Source organism: Ceratotherium simum, chromosome 6, assembly GCF_057802395.1.
Source record: "Ceratotherium simum simum isolate JZ-2026a chromosome 6, ASM5780239v1, whole genome shotgun sequence".
Taxonomy (NCBI): Eukaryota; Metazoa; Chordata; class Mammalia; order Perissodactyla; family Rhinocerotidae; genus Ceratotherium; species Ceratotherium simum.
The window spans coordinates 30,829,565-30,852,694 of NC_141905.1; the positions used below are offsets into that span (position 1 = coordinate 30,829,565).

Below are 23,130 nucleotides of genomic sequence, written 5' to 3' on the forward strand. Positions count from 1 at the left end.
TTTCACAAACATTCTCCCTTTCAAGGCCCAGCAGGAAACAACTAGTTCACCAGATGGTGTCACCATTGTGGGCTGGTGGCCATCGCGGATTCTCCTCAGCCTGAGGCCCAGCCTTCTCACCTCCATTCCGACCCCACAGAGTGGCTTAGTTCAAAGGGTTTCTCTTTCTTTTTTCCTTCTTAAGTGGTTTTTAAAATGTCCTGAGTATTCTGGCACCCTCACACGCATGGAGTGACCAGGCCCTGACCCAATGTCACCAACACTCTAGAGAATGGAGGCGCATCACCGGGCGGCGGCCCCCAGACGCTGGGCAGTCTGAGACAGGCCTGGGCAGAGAGAGGAGCCGAGGCTGCTACACCAGGGAAGGTCTGCCTCCGTGGAAAATGTGTGTGCAGGTTTGGTCCCGGCCCGCTCTGTACCATGACCCATTTGGGGTGTGTCTGTATTCTCTGGCTTTCTCCCCCCTACTCAGGGTGGGAATACAGGGGCAAGGATCACGGCTTCTAGTTCTTATTTATCCCCCCAGTAGGGCTTGACGTGGGCAGGGGAGGGGAAACTGAGCCTCCTTCTCCTTGGAGGCAGTGTGGCTTGGTGGAGAGGGCCTCATCTGGAAGTCGCTCTCCTCCTGCCATCCAACGGGTGTGTGTTCCTGGGCAAGCCCAGTGCCTCCCTTCCTCAAATGCAGAAGTGAGGGTAACATCATAGCCTGCCCTTCGCCAGGCACAGACACATAGTGAGGACTGAGCGGGACTGTGGATGTGAAAACGTCCAGTCAGCCTGGTGTGGGCACCTCGCGGGCTGGTTCTGAGGGAGCCGAGATGTCAGGACACGTTGGGGATGGGACGCCTGGCCTCCAGCACCGGCCTCTAGCGACTCCCAGCCTCCCCTATGAGCCCCTCCTTCTCCTACCCCGCTCCCACACGTCGCCCAGACCCTCATCTGGTCTGCTCTGGATCCTCGTCTGCAGGAACATTACATTGGGCGCGCCAAATCCAACCCCCAGCTTTAGAGAAGCACCCCTAAACCTCCTCTGAAGACGGGTAAATCCAGGAAAAGCAAGCACTGGATCTGCTGCTCGCTCCCGCTGCACCTCGGAGAAGTCTCTCTCTGGAAGTATTGCAGTTAATCAATGCAGAGGGAATGAAAGAGTTGGTATGTCAGCATTTTGCAAGCCCCCAATGAAAAAAGGAATCGAGGGGACTAGCGCCGGCCACCGCCAGGTCACAAGAGAGACCACAGGACCTTCCATGTCCCCGTGGGAGCACACGGCACCACCCATGACTATGCTGGCCAAAAACCGAGCCAAATCTGATCGCCTCTGGCTCTACCCGCTTACAGGAAGCACGGGGACTGGGACGCAGGCTCAACTAAACCCGGGGTGCAATTAGCAAGATCCAGACTGTGGGACACTCAGGAGGACAGCCCGTCACAAACACACTGCAGGGGAGAGAGAACTGTTCTGGATTCAACGGGACTAAGGGCCACATCAACCAAACCAGCAAGATTTGTGGATCTTGTCTGGATCCTGATCCAACTGCAAAAAGACTTTAGGAGACCAGTGGGAAAATCTAAACACCGACTAGGCACTGGATGGTAAGACATTACTGTCGTTTTAGGTGTGATAATGGCGTTATGATGATCTTTTTTAAAAGATCCTCCCTCTTTAAGGTATGTTCTGAAATATTTACAAAGAAACAGTACGAGTTCTGGGACTTGCTTCAAAATAATCCATTAGGGGTCGGGGGGCTGGGGGGGGCTTTAGATGAAATAAGATTGGCCCTGATTGGTAATTCCTGCAGCTGGGAGCTGGGCACACAAGGTTCATGGAATTATTCTCTCTACTTTGAAATTCCCTGTCTGAAATTTTCCAAAATAATTTTTAAAAAATAAGTTCCTACTTTTCAACTCAGTCAATAATTCTACTTCTAAGAATCAGTCTACAGAAGAAACCCACAGGGATGAAAGAGCCACATGCACTACGCCCTTTACTGTGGCATCACCCACCCCGGGAACAACAGGAATTAATCTAATGGGCATCTCTCTAGGAGCAGCTCGTGACACTGCACACTTCTGCTCGACTGCATATTATGCCAACATTAAACATGATGATGTAAAGGCTGTTCAACGAACAGGATAAAATGTCCATGAGCTGAAACTCTTTATTAACTTGCCTCTCCTCGTTCTACTGGAACGTCAGCTCAGGAGGCTCTACCCACTGTCCATCCCCAGACACGGCCACAAGGGACAGGCGCTCGGTGAGTACGCGCTGGCTGAGCGCATGTTTAATGCGTGAACGTTGTCCAGGTGAACAAGCGGGACATCCTAAGCGTGCACCGTGATCACACCTATGAGAGAAAGTGCACGCATGTGCACAGAGATCAGAAAGAAAAAGGCAGAAATGAAACCACCGCTGGGTTAGCGGGAGTGTGGGAGACTTTCTCTCCTGGACGAAGTTTCAGGTACTGGTCTAATATTGTCTGCCAACAATAAACAGGCTACCCACAGTCCTCAGCCGCATTGTGTAACCTCTCCATGCAGACGGAGATTTGTGCACACACTGAGCCTTCCTTTCTGATCCACAGCAGAGAAGTGACCTCCACATTCCCCCTCTCTTCTCCGCTGAGGGCCCGGAAATAGTTTTATTGCTGGAAGAAGCACAAACGCTGAGTTCCAGGAGCTGTTTTCTTAGTTGCTTATTATTCAAGTAAGTTGACTGCTGGGCCTGGCAGGGGCCAGAGAAGGGAAATTCACTGTCTGGGCACTCCAGGCGGTGCAGGGCAGGAAGCCCAGGAGCCATGTGATTTGAGGGTTTTAGAATTCCAAGGCTGTGGACACCTGGGATGAAAACTTCAGATGGGCAGAACGTGGACAGGACCTGGAATGTTCCCAGGCAAACGGAGCCCAAGTAGTGACAAATCCCCGCCCGGACCTGGGCTCGGGTACCACTTCCATTCGGAGTTGCCGGGGCCCTGACTAGGCTAACGAGCGTCACTTGCACACACAGCCCCCTGGCCTGCTCTGCGCAGACCCTGCAGGCTCCCGGAGATCTCCTGTGGACTTTGGTTTGAAACCAGAGGGCACAGGTTTAAGTAAACAGCCAGATACCAAGGGTGAGACACAGCTGCCAATTTCCAGAGGAGTCAGTCCATCTGAGGGAAAGGCGAGAGGAGGCAGCTGCCCTTCTGGAGGCTCAGCAAGCCCCTGATGCCCACCAGAGCCACACGGACCGAGATCCTCAGTCAAGGATGATGTCGGGGAGGGGCTGGGGGCTGGGAGAGAGGATTTTTGCCTCTCATCCCCGGTCTGCCGTCAACTTGCATGGGCCCTGTTTCCTCATCTGTAAACGGAGGGGCCAGACACTCTCTAAGACCCCTTAGCACTAAAATCTGAGGGTCTATATAGGGGTTTTGAAGCTATAAGACAGGACACTCTGGCCCTACAATGATCCTTGGAGCCCTCCCGCTAGTTGAGCACCAGTCCCTCGCACAGGTCCCCCACACAGCCCTGCCAGGAAGCAGCACTAGTCCAGCCAGGCAGTGGGGACACAGGCGGTCGGAGAGGAAGAAGACGGCCCTATCGGAACCCAGCTCCCTTCAACTCCCACATCCACGTTCCTTCCGCCAATCAGCCTGGAACAATCCAACTGCTTCCTTCTCAGATACACGGGGAGTGACTTTGGGCTGTGTCGACCAAAATAAAGTCCATTCCAGGGTCCACACACACATGCTGAGCTGGCCAGAGGCCCCTTCTAATCCGGAGGCAGCTGGGACAGCTCAGACCATCCTGACCTCAGGCCGATATGGGCTGCGGCCTGGCCAGGACAGGGCAAGCACAGGGTGACCCTGGAGGAGGCATTCTGCCTTTCTGGCTGATGGAGACAGCAGCCTGGGCACCAAAAGCTGTGATTCCCAAACCAGGTCCATGACCAGTTTCACAGATCCACAAGAATTTAAAAATATAGATCTTTTCAAGGACTGTCCTCTATTCTGAGTTTATGTCCATTCTACTTTTCTGGTACTAAAATATCTTTTCTTTAATGAAATGCCAACCATATCAGATGGTAGTTGGGTCTTTAAATTTTTGTTTCTTTCTTTCTTCCCTCCTTTCTTTCTTTAAAATGGACACATTTAACAAAATTACATGTTGGCAACTCTAGAAAGGTCCTTCCTTTTTTTTTTAACTGTTCTGTGAAATCCCAATGACTGGAATTAAGATCCCTTTTAGTTCTTTCTTTGATCTCTTACAGCACTTCCAGGAGCCTATGATTAGATGACTTCTAAGACCAGTATCCTTATAAGAAAGGACACCGGAGAGCTACACACACACAGACACACACACACACACTAACATGATGCACCAAGGAAAGGCCACGTGAGGACATAGTGAGACAGCAGCCGTTCACAAGCCAGGGTGAGAGCCCTCGCTAGAGACAGAATTGGCCAGAACCTTGATCTTGGACTTTCCAGCCTCCAGAACTGTGAGAGAATAAATCTGTGTTGTTTATGCCACACATTGTGTGGTATTTTGTTATGCCAGCCCAAGCAGAATAACACACATGTAAACCCCTCTCTCCCTCTCTAGGCTTCAGTCTACCTATCTGTAAAAGTGAGAGAGTATCACTCTGTAAGACCAGTGTTACCCCAACGCCAAAACCAAACAGAGACAGCATAAGAACAGAAAACTACAGATCAACATCTCTTATGAATCTGACATAAAAATCCTCAACAAACCAAAGGCAGCAATATATAAAGAAGATTAGACACCATGACCAAGTAGGATTTATCCCAGGAATGCACCTGGTGGTTCTACCTCGGCAGCCTGGGGTTCACCAGTTCAGATCCTGGGCGCGGACCTACTCATCGCTCATCTAGCCATGCTGAGGCGGGGTCCCACATAGAAGAGCTACTACTCTACAACTGTGATACACAACTATGTGCTGGGGCTTTGGTGAGAAAAAAGAAAAAGAGGAAGATTGGCAACAGATGTTAGCACAGGGCCAAGCTCCCTCAAAATAAATAAATAATTAATTAATGAAAAAAGAATATCCCAGGAATGCAAGGTTGCTTTAATATCCCAAATCAATGAACATAATATGTTTTACACCAATAGAATAAAGGGCAAAACCACATGATCATCTCAATAGACACTGACAAAGCATTTGACGATATTCCACATCTCTTCACAAGAAAAACATTCAACAAACTAGAAATGGAAGGGTATTTCCACCCTCAACCTGACAAAGGGTATCTATGAAACCACAGGCAGCATCATACTCAATGGTGGAAGACCAAACGCTCCTCCCCTGAGATCAGGAACAGCACAAGGACGTCTGCTCTTGCCACTTCCATTCAACATTGGACTGGAGGATCTTGCCAGGGCAATTAGACAAGAAAATTAAATAAAAAGCATCCAGATTGGAGAGAAAGAAGTAAAACTATCTCTATTTGCAGATGACATTACCTTGTAGATAGAAAATTCTAAAGAATTCACTAAAAAAACCCTATTGGAACCAATAAACAAGTCTACCAAAGTTACAAGACAGAAGGTCAATACACAAATATCAAGTGCATTTCTACACAGTAGCAACGAACAAACTAAAAAATGATACTAAGAAATCAATTCCATTTACAATAGCATAAAAATAATATACTTAGGAATAAATTTAACAGAAGAAGTGTAAAACTTGCACTCTGGAAACTATAAAACGTCACATAAGCAATTAAAGACCCAAATAAATGGAAAGAGATCTCATGTTCACGAGTCAGAAGAGTGACTACTGTTAAGACGGCAATACTCCACAAATTGATTTATACATTCAACGCAATCCCTACCAAAATCTCAGCGGGCTTCTTCACAGAAATTGATAAGCTGATCCTAAAATGCATATGGAAATGAAAGGGACCCAGAATAGCCAAAAAAATTCTGAAAAAGAAGATCATAGTTGGAGAACTCACAGTTCCTACTTTCAAAATTTACTACAAAACTAAGCAATTAAGACAGTGTAGATTAGCATAGGACAGACAAACAGATCAGTGGAATAGAACTGAGGGTCCAGAAATAAACCCTCACTTTTATAGTCAATTGATTTTCTTTAAGGGTGTCAAGACAATTCAATTGGGAAAGAATCATCTTTTCAACAAATGGTGCTCGGACAACTGGGTATCTACATGCAAAAGAATGAAGTTAAACCCCTGCCTCACACTGTATATAAAAATTTACTCAAAATGGATCAAAGACTAAATGAAAGATTATAAATATAAAGCTCTTAGAAGAAAAAAGGGGTAAATCCTTATGATCTTAGATTAAGCATGACACCAAAAGCACAAGCAACAAAAGAAAAAATAAGTTGGACATCATCAAAATTAAAAATGTATGTGCTTCCAAGGACACCATCGAGAAAGTGAAGACAATCCAAAGAATAGGAGAAAATTTTTGCAAATCATATATCTGATAAGAGACTTGTATCTAGAGTATATAAGAATATTTAGAATATATAAAGAACTCCTATGACTAAATAATAAAAAGATTTAAAAAACCAATTTAAAAATAGGCAAAAGATCTGAATAAAACATTCTCCAAGGAAGATACACAAATGGCCAATAAGTTCATGAAAAGATCATCAACATCTTTAGTCATAAGGGAAATGCAAATCAAAACCATGATGAAACATCACTTCACATCCACTAGGATGGCTAGAATCAAAAAAGACAGTCACCAGGGCCGGCCCCGTGGCTTAGCGGTTAAGTGCGTGCGCTCCGCTGCTGGCGGCCCGGGTTCGGATCCTGGGCGCGCACCGACGCACCGCTTCTCCGGCCATGCTGAGGCCTCGTCCCACATACAGCAACTAGAAGGATGTGCAGCTATGACATACAACTATCTACTGGGGCTTTGGGGGAAAAAAATAAATAAATAAAAATTATAAAAAAAAAAAAAAAGACAGTCACCAGTGTTGGCGAGGATGTGGAGAAACTGGACCCTTTGCACACTGCTGATGGGGATGGGAAATGGTGCAGCTGCTTTGGAAAATAGCCTGGCAGTTCCTCAAAAGGTTAAACCTAGAGTCACCATATGACCCAGCAAGTCCACTCTTAGGTATATTTCCAAAAGAAGTGAAAACATGTCCACACAGAAACTTGTACACAAATGTTCACAGCAGCATTACACTCATAACAGTCAAAAAGTGGAAACAACCCACATGTCCATCAACCAATGAATAAACAAAATATGGTATATCCATACAATAGAATAATATTCAGTTATAAAAAGGAATGAAATATTGATACATGCTACAATGTGGATAAACCTTGAGAATATTATGCTAAGTGAAAGAAGCCAGTCACAAAGGACCAAATAGTGTGTGATTCCACGTATAGGAAATGTCCAGAATAGGCAAATCTATCGAGGCAGAAGTAGATTAGTGGTTGTCTAGGACCAGGCCAAGGTGGCAATGGGGACTGACTGTTAATGGGTATGAGGTTCCTTCTTGGGATGATGACAATGTTCAATGGTTACACAACTCTGCATGTACTAAAAACCATTAGATTACACACTTTAAATAAGCGAATCGTATGGTATGTGAGCTATATCTCAACAAAGCTGTTTTATTTAAAAAAAGAGAGTGAAAGGACAAGACATTATAACGGCTGAATCCCCAGTGTGGCCCCGGCCAGGAGCAGCAGCATCACCCAGGAGCTCGTTAGATATCTAGATCTACGGGTCAGAAACTCAAGGGGGGCAGCAATCTGCACTGTAACCAGCCCTCCAGGTGGTCCTGAAGCTCACCTGAAGCTCACTTAGAGCACGTGGTTCTCAACCATTGGAATCACCTGGGGAACTTTAAAAAAGACCTATGCCCGAGCCCCCCCCCCAGCAGACCAACTAAATCAGGCTCTCTGGGGATGGAGCTCATGCATAGGTACGTCTCAAAGCTCCCGGGTGAATCTATGATGCAGCCAGCGTGAGAATACTGGATTAGAGGGTGTCTCAGGCCCCTCTGCTCTGCAGTCCCTTTAGGAGTTCGGCCCAAGCTCTGCTCACTGGGGCCACCTGGTGGCCATAGTGGGGAATGACATTACATCTTGCTTCTGCACTCCCCCACCCCACCTCCACAGAGCCCAGAGATGGGGTTTAGGGATCCCGATCCTCTCGCTGCAGAGATCAGCACCATCCTGGGCTTTGGAATGGGGGCAGGTGGGCCTGGTGGGGAGGGGATGAGAGTCCTCCACTGGCTCTGCTTCCCTCCTCTCATTAAAACACCCCACGCCCCAAAGGCAGCCAGAGTAACCACTGCTAAACACAGCCCCAACGACACCCCCCTTCCCACCTCACTGCAGTGGAGTGGAGCCAACTTACCCACCCGACTTCCTCTCCGACAGCTTCCAACACAACGGTGTTCGTGGGCACCACAGCACCTTCCCTGCCTCTAAACTCACTCTGCACCTTCCAGCCTTCTGGCCTCCGCCCATGCAGTCCCTCCCGCCGAAGTGCCTTCCCCTGGCTCTCATTATATTGGGATTGCTCAAGGCCAGCTCTGGGGAACCTCGCCTCTCTCCCCACAGCTCACATCCCCCTAATGCTCCCTGCTCCACTCTCTGTGTGCCTCACATGGACAGGTTTGGCTGCAGAGCTCAGGGGAGAGGAGGGCCTGTCAGCTTTGGAGGCAGGGGTGGGATACCTGGAATGCCTGAAGGCAGTGAAGAGCTAGCAGGGCTCGAGGTAAGGGCATGGGGAGGGGGACTCTGACAGAGCGTGGCCAGTGTGGGGTGGGGGACCTATGGTGCTTTGAAGCAGGGCTAGGATCCCTTTTCAACTACCTGGGCCTCCAGCTACAGAGAGAACTGGAAGCCTCAGTTCTCTGCCCTCTCAGCGTCTCTTAGTTCATCACTGCCACCTGGTGGCAGTATCCCCATGTGAGTGGGACCCAAAGGGAACTCAAAAGGGGATACAATCTAGCTGCTGGCCCTGGGAAAACCTGTCTATCTTCCAAAGCTCAGCAAAGTCCACTTTCTGAAACCCCTTAACCATCTTCCCCACCCCACATTTTGCAGCCTCCTAATCTCTGCAAACTCCCCTTCCAACTGACCTCTGATCTTGCGCACAGCCTGACCCCAACGCCCTGCTTCCAGCCAAGCACCCACCCTTTGCCCAATCATGGTGTTATCCGCGACCCTGAGCAAACGCTGGCCTGGATCAGGCATTTCACCAACGTGTACACGGCTACAGGCGGAGCACGGGGCAGGCTTGAACAGCCCCCTCTCTGCAGGGTCCACAGGCAGAAGCCATCCTTGGGTCAGCAGCGGAGAACACAAGGTCAGCACCCATGGGGGTGCTCACTCACTTCAGGCACAGCCTTCCTGAAGCCCCCCATTCCCCTCACGGCTGCTCCCTCCCACTCTAGCACCCTCCTTTGTCCCAGTAGCCAATCAAATTCACTGGGCCAGAGAACAGAATTCAGCACGTCAGCGTGCTCCACACAGAGACCAGAGGACGCAAAGTCCAACGCCCAGAGCGGCCCAGCGGGTCACATGACTGGACGAGGAAGGCCACGTGTGATAGAGCCCCAGGGACTATGACGAACTGGAGGGCACATTTTTTTCTAGATAGGCTGAAAATCCAGATTTTTATATGAAATCTGGACTTTTATAGAAACCTTCTGATTTTTATAATTTAATGAGTTATTCAAAAACAGTTTTTAACTGAGCAGGTCCATCTGGGGGCCAGACCCGGTTCCCAGGCAGTGCAGACATACGTAGTCCTGAGCATCAGCTGGTAAAACGCTGAACCGCCTCCCTGCGGGTTGTGGAAGAACCACTCTCCAAGGCCTTGGAGGGGCCCACCTGCCAACCGGACCCTGCCTCCCAGGACCCAGCAACTAAGCGGAGGGGTAAAGCCTGGCACCACAGGGGTCTAGATAAGGTGATCATTCTGACGGGCCACATCCTTGACGGGGACAGCAGCTGTTCAATACTCTGAACATCCTCCCTGCACACACCCCACCACGCACTCCAGAAGCTGGGCAAGCTTCCATTTCAGGGATGACCACCACTTCCAGAAGGTGACAAAGTTACCGAGAACCGATGAGGGTCCCACCCCCTCATCACCCGACACCCAGGCAGCCACACCCCGGGCTGTGCACATGGGCGGGCTCACCTGGCGGTAGGTGCAGATGATGATTTCCCGCAGGTGGTAGTGCATGGGCGTCATGGTCTCACTGACCGTGTCCAGGGCCGCATCCACCTCCTTCTTCACACGGTGCCCATCAGGCAGCAGCTGCACTACCTTCATCACCACCTGGGGCCAGAGGAGGGGGCATGAGCAGAGAGCAGACCAAGGGGGCGGGTGGGGCCTCCAGACCCAGCAACAGGCTCAGCCCATACGGAGGGTCACACCGGCCTCAAGACCCATTTCAACACATGGTGCTGGGAAAACTGGATATCCACATGCAGAATTAACTCAAATGCATCAAAGACCTGGACGTAAGAGGGCCGGCCCCGGGGCTTAGCGGTTAAGTGCGTGCGCTCCGCTGCTGGCGGCCCGGGTTCGGATCCCGGGTGTGCACCGACGCGCCACTTCTCTGGCCATGCTGAGGCTGCGTCCCACATGCAGCAACTAGAGGCATGTGCAGCTATGACATACAACTATCTACTGGGGCTTTGGGGGGAAAAATAAATAAATAAATAAAAAGTATAAAAAAAGACCTGGACATAAGAGCTAAAACCACACAACTCTTAGAAGAAAACAAGGAGGAAAAGCTTCATGACATTGCATTTGGCGAAGACTTCTTGGATGTGATGCCAAAAGCACAGGCCACAAAAGAAAAGACAGACAAATTGAATATCAAAATTAAAAACGTTTGTATGAAAGGACACCATCGACCATGCAAAAAGGCAACCCACAGAACGGGAGAAAATATTTGCAAATCACGTGTCTGATAAGAAACTGATATCCAGAATTCATAAAGAATTCCTATAACTCAACAACAACAAAACAACCCAAATCAAAAATGGGCAAAGAACTTGAATAGACGTTTCTCCAGAGAAGATATACAGATGGCCAACAGGCACATGAAAAGATGCTCAACATCACTCATCATCAGGGAAATGCAAATCAAAACACAAGGAGATGCCACTTCGCACCCACTAGGACGGCTATTATCAAAAAACCAGAAAATAACAAGTGTTGACAAGGCGGTGGAGAAACTGAAAGCCTTGTGCTTTGGTGGTGGAAATGTAAAATGGTGCAGCTGCTGTGCAAAAGCATGGCCGTTCCCCCCAAATTAAACAGAATTACCATATGATCCAGCAATTCCACCTCTGGAATTGCAAGCAGAGACATGAACAGATATCTGTGCGCCCACATTCATAGTGGCACTGTTCACAATAGCCAAAAGGTGAAAAGGACCCAAGTGTCCATCGACAGATGAATGGATAAACATAACGTGTTGTATACAGACAACGGAATGTTAGCCTTAAAAAGGAATGAAATTCTGACACATACTACAACATGGATGAACCTTGAAGACATTATGCTAAGTGAAATAAGCCAGACACAAAAGGACAAATACTGTATGACCCCAGTTATACGAGGTACCTAGAGAAGTCACATCCATGGAGACAGAATGTAGAACAGTGGTCCCCAGGGGCTGGGTGGGGAGGGAGGACGGGGAGTTAGTGTTTAAGGGGCACAGCCAGTTTGGGAAGATGAAAAAGTTCTGTAGATGATGGTGATGGTTGCACAATCATGTGAATGTACTTAATGCCACAGAACTGTACACTTAGAAATGGTTAACGTGGAAAATCTTATTTATGTATAGTTTACTACAATAAAAAAAAACAAAAAACAAAAGCAGCAGGGAATCAGCCAGGAGAAGGAAGAGAGAAGAGGTCCAGGGCGAGGGAACAGCATACGCAAAGGTGCAAAGGCCCCGGAGCTGGAAGAGCTTGGAGAGTCCGAGGAATTGCATGGAGGCCAAGGGTGGCAGGACAGCAGGGAGGGGAGGGGCGGGGCACGTGGCGAGGCTGGCCAGGTAGGCAGGAGCCGCCCACAACGCTGACACCAGGCAGCCACTGTGAGTTCCTCATTCCCCTTCTGTAAGATGGGGACACTGCCACCTACTCACAGGTGTCTGAGAAGATGACGCACGGCAGATACATGAAACCTGGGTGACTAAATCGGAAATGTTGGTGGCTGTCCTTACAGTGCCCTGGACTGAAATGGGGGCGGGCCAGGCCCCACACCAAGGTCACCAGCCACAGCTGGGTCCCAGGTGCCTGTGAGGCAGTCAACGTTACCCAGACAAGATGGTGGCCAGAGGCCCCCTCACCCAGGACACAAAGCATCCCAGCAGCAGGGCCAGGTGGGGTGGGGCGGTCCAGCCCCCCTTTCTCCCATGGCCATCTGCCAGGGCCCTGTGCCTTGGTTTGCTCACCTGTGAAATGGGAACAGGGAAGTACTGACATGACGAGGTGGAAGAAGGTGACAGCATTGAGAAGAGCTCTGACAATCCCCTCCCCTGGGTGTCCCCCGGGAACCCCACAGGGCATACTCACCTCAAACTCGCCCTTGGTGAACTTGGCATCAGGTACGCTCACGAGCTCCTCCTCGCCCACCTCGGGGAAGCCCTGAGGGAGGACAGTGCTGGGATGGGAGCCCCTCTGTCCTCTGCCCAGGACTGATGGGAGGGGCTCCAGGACCACATTAGGCACCGCCTCTGCCCCCCACTCCCTCCTGCCCTAGCCGTGCCCCAGGGACCGAGTGCCCACCCTGCCTGTGGGCACACACAACAGGCCACACATACTTGGTTGGCCCAGAAGGTGAGCACAGCCACCACCATGGCAGTCGTGGTCCGGCCCTGGCCGCTGAGGCAGCTGAACACAAAGCCAGTGCCTGCGTCCTTGGCGAGGGCAGCCCGCAGGGCCTCCAGCAGCCGGTCAAAATCCTGGGTGGGGAGACCAAGGTCTGAGTCAGTGGGTGCCCCCAATGTGGCCCACCTTCCAAATGGCCACCCCGGTAGCTGTCCCAGGAATGCTCGCTCCGTGCCAGGCTCTGCGTCAGGCTCACAACCTTGCATGCTCACACTCAACTCACGAAACAGCCACACCCCCGTGTACAGCCATACCCCCCACCCCGGGCACCAGGACCGGATGTGTGAGCAGACACACATCCACACCTGGGCCTGCTGCTGCCCACTATCCGCCAGGCAGGACATGCACATGGGTACGCCACCCCCATGTGCTGCGCCCCGAGGCTGTGCATGGACCCCCTGGCCCTGCTGCCCCCCTGAGCTGGACCCAACCCAGGTCCCAGACTGAGGGCAGGGTCCCGACTCCAGTCGATCCCTGCAGCTCTCGGCCACCAGGGAGTGACAAACACTGGGCAATGGGACCCACCTGGCAAAGCGAGGCAGGAAATAATTCTGTCACCACCTGTCACACGGAGCACAGCACACTCCCCACACAGACCCACACAGACACGTCACCCACACAACCAACATGTCATATTGGCACAGAGCAACCCTACACAATACATGCCACGCACACACACCACACAGACATATCCACATACCTTAAAGACACACAGACCATGTACGCACAAAGACACAAACCCCTGTCACACACAAGGACTCCACAACACCCTCCTCCACAAACCCCATACACATACCACACCACACAACTCCACACACGTGTCCCCCACTAAAGACAAGATGTACATCACAGACTCCACAATAACACACGTGTGCACCACACACACACACACACACTCCACAACGACACCCACTCCAAACATTCCCCCCACAGACACATTCACCATAAACACCATGGACATGCTCACCCCTACACACACCTACAACACATAATAACCACACATGTACACACACGTGCAAACACCAAGCTTGGAAGGGATGTGAATCAACCACCCGGGGCCACATCTGACACCCTGTGGAAGAAGCTCTCTGCCCCTCAGAGGAGTGGGCTGGTTTTCTGCTCCTGGAGCCAGGCCCATAGCCGAGGCCCGGGCCAGAGGGGAGGCGAGGACAGCCTCTGCTCCCGCCCCAGAAGCCCGGCCTGCCCGGCCCCTCACCTCCTCGCAGGGGGCGCAGAAGTCTGGCACAGGTATGCGGTGGTAGGTGAGGCTGGGGCAGGCCCCGCGGTGCTGGCTGAAGACCTCCTGCATGGTGAGGCACGTCTGGAACCGGGGGGCCCGTGGGCCCTCCACGGTGGGCGGCGGCGTGCTCAGGTGGGCCTTCAGCTGGGTCTCCAGGCTCTAGAGGAGCAGGGGACAGAGGGCTCAGGCCGCTGAGGGTGCCTCCAGGCCAGCCCTGAAAGACCAGAGCCTGCCATGGCCAGGACCAGTCCTGGCTTCTTGGCCCGTCTCTACCCCTTCCCAAGCTGCCAGGTTCATAACCAGACCCAGAGCCGGGCAGGTGGTCCGAATGGGAGTCCTGATCCAGTTGCTCCCAGAGACTGCGCCTCCTGGGGCCTCAGTTTCCCCCTCTGTATAACGGGAGCACGGGACCTTCTGAAGACTCTCCCAGGCCAATTCCCCAGAAGGCCTCCAAGGTTTGGGTGTGTAGAAGGCAGGCAGGCCTCACCTCCAGCTGGTCAGGGGCCATGGGGGGCCCAGGCCACCGCAGGCTGTGGGTGTGGCCGTCACACTCCAGCACGGCCTCCTCCCTCAGGTTGACCCACACGACCTGCCGCAGCTTCCTCTTGGTGTCGGTCAGGTAGGCCAGGATACTCCCCAGGGCCTGGGGGACAGGAGGGCTGCCAGTGAAAGGGCTCCCCGCCCCCCTGCCCCACGAGTGGACCCAGGCCCCCTGGGGTGGTCACCTTGGCGCTGGGCTGGGCCGTGCCATAGATGGGCATCCGAGGCACCCGCCGAAAGTTGGCCACATCCATCTCTCTGACGGTGCTGAGTGCATCCGGGGAGACAAGATCATCGGCCCCCTGTGGGGAGAGCAGCAAGCCTGGGACCCACAGCAGCCAGTGAGAGGCTCAGAGCCCAGCCCAAGCTGGGCAGAGGAGGGACGGGACCAGCACTTTACAGTTTACAAAGCACTTTTGGACACTTGGAGCTTCATCACCGCCCCGGCAAGGAGAATAGTGATGGCGCCCACTCTCCGGACGAGGACGCTGAGGCTCACAGATGCGAAGCTGGTGGCAAAGACAGTGGAAGCAGGTCTTCTGACTCCCTGCCCAGAGCACTTGGTTTGAGACTGAGGAGAGGACACTAGAACAGCGGCCAAAGCTGCAAATGCTTCCTGGGGCCTGAGAACAACCCCACTTCGCTCACAGGAGGATTCTACCCGCCACAGGCCAACATCCCTTTGCCTCCTATAAGGGCAATGCTTAAACCAACCCCGCAGGAACCAGCGGCCGACTGGCCCCCGGACGGCCCACACCCACTCCCACTGCCCCAGCCTGCCAGCCAACTCACCAGGGAGCCCTTGGTGATGAGGTCCCCGGGGACCACAGGCCCCGCTGAGGTCAGTGTCACGGGCAGGCGGTACAGCTCGGGGTGGGCACACAGCCAGTGGCTGAAACTGAGGGCAAAGGCCAGCGGGTACTGCAGCCCGAGGCAGAAAGACGAAAGTTCAGGGGCACAGGGCCATCCTGAACTCTCCCTGCCTGCCCCTTGGTGGGGGAGCCCCAAGAGTCATCCATGACAGCCAGGGAAGGGATGAGGGGGCAGGGGAGAGGACCAGGACATCCACAGTGAGATCCTTGCAGGCCCTGATGCCCTGGCTAAGGCTACAGAGCCCAGGGCCCAGGGAAGGGAGAGGAGGGGCCACCCTTTCTCTGACGTGCTCAGAGACCACCCCTCTATCTGGGTCTCTCCTTGCCTCCCCCACACCCACCTTCCTCTGGAACCAACACACATGTGTCCACCCTTCTCCCCAGGTCCATGAGGATCCTCAACGACCCCATGCCAGTCACTGCGGTGGGGAGGGCAGGAGGGGCCCCAGGAAAAGGGGGCGTGGGTCTGCGCATCCCTGCCCCACCTGCTCATGGAGATAGTAGTTAAACAGGATCAGGTAGAAATATCGCTCCAGGCTCTGCAGCGCCCTCTGCCGGACACTGTGCTGGCTGCCACTTCCCTGAGACGAGGGGAATAGGAAGGAGGGCAGAGTGCTCAAGATGGGGCTGCTCAGGCCACCCCGTCCCCACCCCTGGAAGGGCAGGAGTTAAGCCTCAGAAATCCCCAGAAGACAACCTAATCCCCCCTTCATAACACAGTTCTGGCAGGCTGGAAGTTCTTCCAAGTATCTAACCCTACCCATTTGCTGCGGTTCATCCGTGGTGCGGGGAGAGCTGCTGGTGCCTCCAGCAGGCACTACAGTTCTCCGCACAGGGACTGCCTCCCCCGCAGGCTCTGCGCCCAGAGGCAGGCTGGGGCTCCCCGCTTTGCTCCAATGCCACCCACCCTGCAGGGCTGCCCACAAAGTGCGCTGGAGCAGCAAGTGTATAAACACCCTTCCCTGAGCCAGAGGCCCTTGCTTAGGAGCTGTGACCCCCTCTCCCCCAAGAAAACAGAAAGATTCTCTCGACAGTGCTCCGTGGGGACCGTAATTATTACTCCTGCTTTACAGAGGGGAAACTGAGGTTCAGAGAAATGAAGTGACTTGCTCAAAGTCACCCAGCTGATGGCAAAGAGAGCTGGATCCCCAAACAACCGTCCTAACCCCAGCCCAGCACCCTCTGGGTAGGGGGCTGTCAAAGAGGGTTTAATCCCAAGGGTCCCTCTCAACCTTTGGATCTCAGGGTTCCCTGCTGGGTCAGTACCACCCTCTGGAGGACAAGTGAGATTCATACAGGCCTGAAAGAAAGGTCATGCCCTTTGATGAAATTTAATTCCATCTTTAGGAATCTAGGCCAGGGGTCGGCCAATTTTTCTTTCCATAAAAGGCCAGACAGTAAATATTCTAGGTTTACGGGCTACACAGTCTCTGTTTCAACTGCTCAGCTCTGACACTGCAGCATAAGAGAGACATCGACGGTACACAAATGAATGGGCAAGACCATGTCCCAGTAAAACTTATTTACAAAAACAGGTGGCGGGCTGGATTCGGCCCACGGGCCATCGTCTGCCAACCCCTAATCTAGACTAAGGAAAAAAATGCTAAACGCACAAAGCCTCATTTTCATGAAGCAGCTCAATGCAAAAGTATTTACACTGATGAGGAACTGGAGGTGATTCAACTGTCCAAAAAGAGGGGCATGTTTAGTAAACCACGGCAGGTGGCATGCCAGGGAGACCTTCTCAGTGCTTTATGGATCTTAGCTCACCTACCCCTCACAACAACCCTATGGGGTAGTTATTATTAGCGGCCCCATTTTACAAGTGGGGAAACTGAGGCACAGAGCGGTTAGGCAGGTTGCCCATGTCCACACACCTGTAGGTGGCAGAGCCAGGACTGCAACCCAGGCAGTCAGGCCAGAGCCCACGCTCAGCCTACCAGGCCAGTGATGGCTGAACCACGCAACGGGTCTAAGTCACGTAGCCAGTAAAATCTCAGTGACAACCGGGAATGGCCTGAGAAAGACAAGGTCAAAGAAAATAAGCAGGATGCAAACCTTGCTTGGGGCAAACTACACAGGAACACAAAAAACATAAAAAATGAAGGCAACCGGCCCAAAAAATGCTCACAGCAGCTGTGTTGGGATTACAGGTGATTATTTTCCTTTCTTCCCTAATTTCTCAATTTTCCATAATATAATACTGCTTTTAAAAGACATTTTTTAAAGTGTTAAAGAAGAAAAAGGCTCTGCGGGCTTTAGATTCTTTCCATGCACGGTGTGCAAACACTGTCAAGCCAAGCTCCTCTCCACAGAGGCCTCGTGGGACCTCGCAGAGGTGGGACAGGGCTGCTGAGACAGTGCAGAGCCCATCTCTCTTCCAGAAGCGGCCAGCTGGACCAAACCCCGGCCTTCCCAAAACACCAAGGGTTTTATTTGCAAGGGGAGCCATGAGCAGTCTGGGAAGTGTCTGGATGCAGAGGCCCCCAGCGCCCCGCCAGCAGCCCCCTCCTCCCTCCTGTTTATCCTGCAGCAAGGGGACCTGGTCAGAAAAGTACACCTCCCCCTTCCTCGTCATTCCTTCCTGCAGGCCCAGCTTCCCTATCGCCCCTTCCTCTGAAAACCGCTCTTCTCACAGGAGAAGAAGCAACCAGGAAAACTGAGTCCAACAGAAGCCAGTCAAGGGGCCTAAGAAAATTCGGCTGCAGGGCTCGGGCAAAAGCAGCAGCTCCCGTGCCTCACCTGGGCCGGGCTCTCCGGCCGGATGCCTTCCAGCTTCCTCTGGTTTTCCAAGACTTCTTCCTTCAGGTCGTGCAACTCTGCGCAGGCGGTGATGGCCCTGTCCACCTGGGGCCAGGGACCAGGGCAGGGAGGAGGGGACAGCAGCCAGGTGGGAGCAGGGCCGAGGAAAGATGGTGGGAGATACAAGAGAGCAAGGGAAAGAGAAATGATTGGCTGAGAAGGGGGGTGTCTGGGGAGGGAGAGACCTCACCAGGGAGCAGGGAGCAGCCCCTCCACTGCCCCGCCCCCAGCTCCGAGCCCAGCCCCCTCGCTCACCTCCTCCACCACCCTCCTTCCCTGTGGCACCGTGTGGAGAAAGCTCTGGATCACCTGGAGCTGCTCCATGGGGAGTGGCTTGGTCTGCAAGGGGACAGCCCTGACAAGGAAGGGGGCAGTAATCAGTGCTCCCAAAGGCCTCTAGCACGGCCCTGCTGTCAACTCTCGCCCATTCGTATGGCTGCTGAGAGGGACCAGACCACAGGTTCCAAGTCTTCCTTCCAAATCACGCTGAGGGAGGCAAGGGGCGTTTTCCCCACTGGGGAAACTGAGGCCCAGAAAGAAACTTTCTCCAGGTCACCCAGCAAGTCTGTGGGAAACCAGGAAATGAACCATAGGTGCCCTATTTCCAGCTCTGGGCTCCTGACGAGTCCCCAGCATCCTGGGGCAGCCCCGTCTCCTCCTCTCCTCATCCCCGCAGCCCCTTGGGACACTGGGTCCCAGGCCACTCACTCCGGCCTTGAGGCAGTCCCACTGTGGTGAAACAGGATGAGGGTACCCAGGACCATGCCCAGGTTGGTCCTGCCCACGCCCGTCTGGCAGCTGAAGAGGAGAGCAGGGGGAGGCCCATGGGCATCGCGGAGCAGCAGCAGGCTGGGGGTCTCCTGGGGAAGGACCATGAATATCAGGCAAAAGTGTGACCCGGAAACCCCTCGACTGAGGACCAAGTCGGGGGAGGGATCATGACATCGGCCACTCCCACCCCACGGTCTGAGGTAAGGTGGGGCCGGACAGGCAGCTGGGCCTCTGTCAACAAACCCACAGCTGATCGGCTCCACCTCCCCAGCCCTGGGGAGCTCAAGGAAGCCCTGGAAGTGACAATGACTCAGAGCAGACAAGGCCTATTTAACACCCCATGCGAGATGCAAATTAAACTGGTGACCTCCTGAAGGGGTGGGACAGAAACACCACCAGGACTCAGAAAATGTCACCTGAAGAGTCACAGGGTGAGAATGTTTAGCTCCAAGAAAGAAAGGAGGAACTTGAGGTCTAGAGAGGTTAGGAGATTTGTCCAAGATCACACAGCAATGAGCAGCCAAGCCACGGCCAGAGTCGTCCTCCAGACGGTCAATGCTGAGCTCTGTCATTAGAGCCGGTACAAGTACACACCCACACAGACACACACAACCCACACGTACACAGACAGACGTGTACACCCCCCACACACAGAGACACACACACACCTGACACACTCGACCCCATACACAACACAGAACTAGGCCTTCCTCTGAGGAAGGCTGGAGGCTACACCCGCCCTGAGCATCTCCATGGAGACAGGGCCTAGACACAGACCCACCCTCCAGACACCTGCCCCCACCCCGTGCTCCCACCACCCCCTCCCGCCCCCACTTACCCGGAGGACACTGACAAAGGCATCAAACTGGGCTTCCAGGGGGGCCCCATGCTCTGGCAGGGGCAGGCGGTGGTACCTGCCAGGGGAGGGGGAGCAGCCCATCAGGCAGGCCACACACCCCGGGCATCCCCCGACCCGGCAATCCCATGGGGTGTGTGAACCTGCAGACGGTGAAACTGAGGCTGCAGCTAGGAGCAGGCCCAGCACACTGGGGTCCCGTGCAGCCCCAAGCCTCTCGGCAACCCCAGGCAGGACTGGCCCTCAGTACCTGTAGGTGGGCTGCAGGAAAAGGGGCCGCCTGTACACCTCCTGGGTCACATGCACGTCGTCCTCGCCCCGGATGGCCACGGCGTGGGGCTCCTCCCGCAGGTCCTCGGTGTTGTGGTACACGTGGTACGTGTTCTCGCTCAGTTGGGCAAAGTCTCGGATCTAGATGGAGGTGTGGGGGCAGAGGGCCATGAGGACCTCAGGTCCCTCCTGGCCTTCCTGGCTGAGCTCTGGAGTGACCAGGCCACACAGAGGCCACAGACAGGCTGCTCCTCCTCCAGGGGGAGCTATGTGGCCAGAGCCACTCTCTATGCCCTGGGAGTCCTGACGGGATCAGGGTGGCCACTGGCCCGAGGGCAGCCACCTACGCATGGGCTGACAGGCCCACATCGGGGCCAGGTAGGAAGGGCTCTGCGCAGCGGGCAGCAGGAATTAGCTGAGCTGCCAGACTCCTGGACAGGGCGAGGCTCGGCCAGCTGGGAGCTAGAGGAAAAGACCAGTGACCAACACGGCCTCAGGTCGTGCCCAAGGGAGTCTCTAGGAGCACCCCCCACCACCCACACTCTACTCACACACCTCTGTCATGTGTCAACAGCCTCAGAGACCTTGCCAAGCCTCTGTGTTATGGAGGAGGACAGAGGACCCTCAGAAACAGAGGCCCAACGAGAGAAGTGACTCACCCCAGGCCTCACAGCCCACAGAGGACTCAACCCCAGTCTTGGGACTCCTACTCTAGCTCTCTTCACTCCACCAGATCCCTTTCTAAACAAGGATGCTGAGCGTGGAGGAGAAAAACAGGGTGGGAAAGGGGCAGAGGCAAACAGAGCCAGGACTGGGAAGTCCTTCCTCTGGCTGTCCATGAGCTGGCCTCACAGCCAACCTCTCACCCAAACAGAGCAGAAAAATGGTTGAGTGTGGGCTGGCGAGAGCCAGACAGGCTGTGGGCTGGGGTCTCATCTCAGCAGCCCGAGGCCTACCAGGGAGGGGGCCTCCCGCCCACAGCAGTGGCCCTCACCTCTTTCCGGATGGCCAGCTCCAAGCTCTCCGCCTGGACCCCGGGTCCGAGGCCCTGGAGGTTCTCCTGAAGGTTCTGCTTCTCTCGAGGTGTGTAGGGCATGAAGTCTTCCCCATCACGCAGAAACAGCACGGGCTCCTCCCGCACACAGAAGATGACGCACTCCTGCCGGAGCCCCGGGAGGAAGGAAGCATCACCATCCAGCATGGACACTCGCTGCATTGCCCCACCTCCGGGCCTCTGCCCAGGCCGTTCCCCCCTCCTCGAGGGCCCATCACCACCCTGTGCCTGAAACCCGAATCCTACTCAAAAAGCAAAGCTCAGCCCAAACGCCACCTGCTCCGGACCCCCCTCCTCTCGGGGCTGACAGTCCTTCATCTGAACCTCGTGGTGTTCACTCCTGCCTTGTACTAACATGATCAATGAAGACATCTTTTCTGCCTTCATGGACTACAGGTTCCTCACAGGGGGCATCATTTCCTGGTCACTTTCACGTCTCCACAATTCCTAGCATGGAGCCCTGGGTATATCAGATGCTTCATAAACATCAGCTGAACAAATGAATGCCCACCACCACCAGGCAATCATTCATTCACTGAGCACTGTACAGACAGAGGAAGATACATGTGCAGACCCCACTCCTGAGGAATTACAGTCAAGCTGGGAAGACAGGATCTGCACACAGCTAACACCCCCACCCTACTCTGGTTCACTCAAGGCCTCTCCACCTTAACCCCGGGTCAATTCAGATGCAGGCTGCCCTCGATGAGCCTGCAATCACAGTGGACCCTCAGCCTCTGTCCTGGAGACACTCGAAATCCCACCTCGACATCCTTGACAGGCAGTAGAGAGGAGTCATTAAAAGCAGGCGCTTGGAGTCCAGCTGCCTGGGTTTGGATCTTGGGACACCACTCATGAGCTGAGTGACCTTGGATAAGTCACTTATTCTCTCTGGGCCTCAGTTTCCTCCTCCGTAAAATGGGAGAATAACAGCCCCTCCCTCATAGGGTTGATGTGAGGATATACGTGTTAGCTGTGACCATCATCCTGTGGCTCTCTCATTATGACCTGGCCCCTCCTGTCACCCTGTCACCCTCCTCACTTCCTCCGAGATTCTCAGAGTGGGATGTACAAGGGGCTTCTGACCTCAGGGCTCCCACGTCCCTACAAGACAGTGCAATAAACATTCACCCAGAATTTCCCAACCATGCCAACCACAACAACCATCACGCATTCAAGGCCTGGCGGGGCCTGGTCCAGGCCACCAGCTGCCCTCCATAGCATGTGGCCAGGCCCTTTCAGAGCCTCTGAAGTTGTCCCTCCCAGGAGCTCCTTTCCCCAAATTTGGGGGGCTAGCCCCTGCCTGGAAAGTGACCATGCTTACCCTATGTCCATCCTTCTGGAGTTTCTGGAGGACCCGCCTAAACCCTGAGAGGCTGGGCTGTCCCATGCCGAACACAGTGAGTCCACCCCGCACCTGCCGGAAGTTGGGGGCCCCACAGCTCCGCACGGTGCCCAGCACATCCATCTTCTCAGCAACATCCTGCACCAGGAAATAGCGGCCCTGGCAGAGGAAGAGCCATGGGGGTTCACTCAGATGACTCAGGGACATCTTCTACAGGCAGGCTCTATCCCAGATCCCAGGGGACAGGGAGCAAGGGGATGGGGTGGGGGACATGGTCTTCAAATTGTCCGTAGGCTCACGGAAAAAACAGACAAAATAGGTGACCATCTGTGATCCTGGAAAGGGTGTCACAGAGTGCAGCAAAAGGAAAGACTCCTGACGGGGAATCAGAGAAGGCTTCATGTAGGAGGTGGTATCCGAGCCAGGCCTTGAAGAAAGAGAGCAGGGAGAGGCACTCCAAGGGCAGGAAACCAAAACTGGCTCTAGAGTCGACCCTCAGCCCCCTAGGAGGAAGGCA

The 23,130-nt window shown here is 53.7% G+C and overlaps 1 protein-coding gene across 5 annotated transcripts in view; it reads right to left on the reverse strand.

Moving 5' to 3' along the window:
• Window positions 1-23,130, reverse strand: part of PALD1 (phosphatase domain containing paladin 1) — a 93,474-nt gene that overhangs the window by 11,820 nt on the left and 58,524 nt on the right. For all 5 annotated transcript variants that reach the window (XM_087432073.1, XM_087432072.1, XM_004427022.3 and 2 more), the window contains 15 exons: window positions 22,593-22,772; window positions 21,209-21,373; window positions 20,195-20,355; window positions 19,927-20,002; window positions 19,026-19,177; window positions 18,573-18,672; window positions 18,258-18,362; window positions 16,001-16,096; window positions 15,436-15,564; window positions 14,829-14,945; window positions 14,591-14,746; window positions 14,080-14,262; window positions 12,797-12,937; window positions 12,549-12,620; window positions 10,150-10,290 (listed from right to left, as the gene is read on the reverse strand). In XM_087432073.1, the coding sequence (XP_087288199.1) occupies window positions 10,150-10,290; window positions 12,549-12,620; window positions 12,797-12,937; window positions 14,080-14,262; window positions 14,591-14,746; window positions 14,829-14,945; window positions 15,436-15,564; window positions 16,001-16,096; window positions 18,258-18,362; window positions 18,573-18,672; window positions 19,026-19,177; window positions 19,927-20,002; window positions 20,195-20,355; window positions 21,209-21,373; window positions 22,593-22,772 (1,974 nt within the window). The remainder of the gene's footprint in view (window positions 1-10,149; window positions 10,291-12,548; window positions 12,621-12,796; window positions 12,938-14,079; window positions 14,263-14,590; window positions 14,747-14,828; window positions 14,946-15,435; window positions 15,565-16,000; window positions 16,097-18,257; window positions 18,363-18,572; window positions 18,673-19,025; window positions 19,178-19,926; window positions 20,003-20,194; window positions 20,356-21,208; window positions 21,374-22,592; window positions 22,773-23,130) is intronic.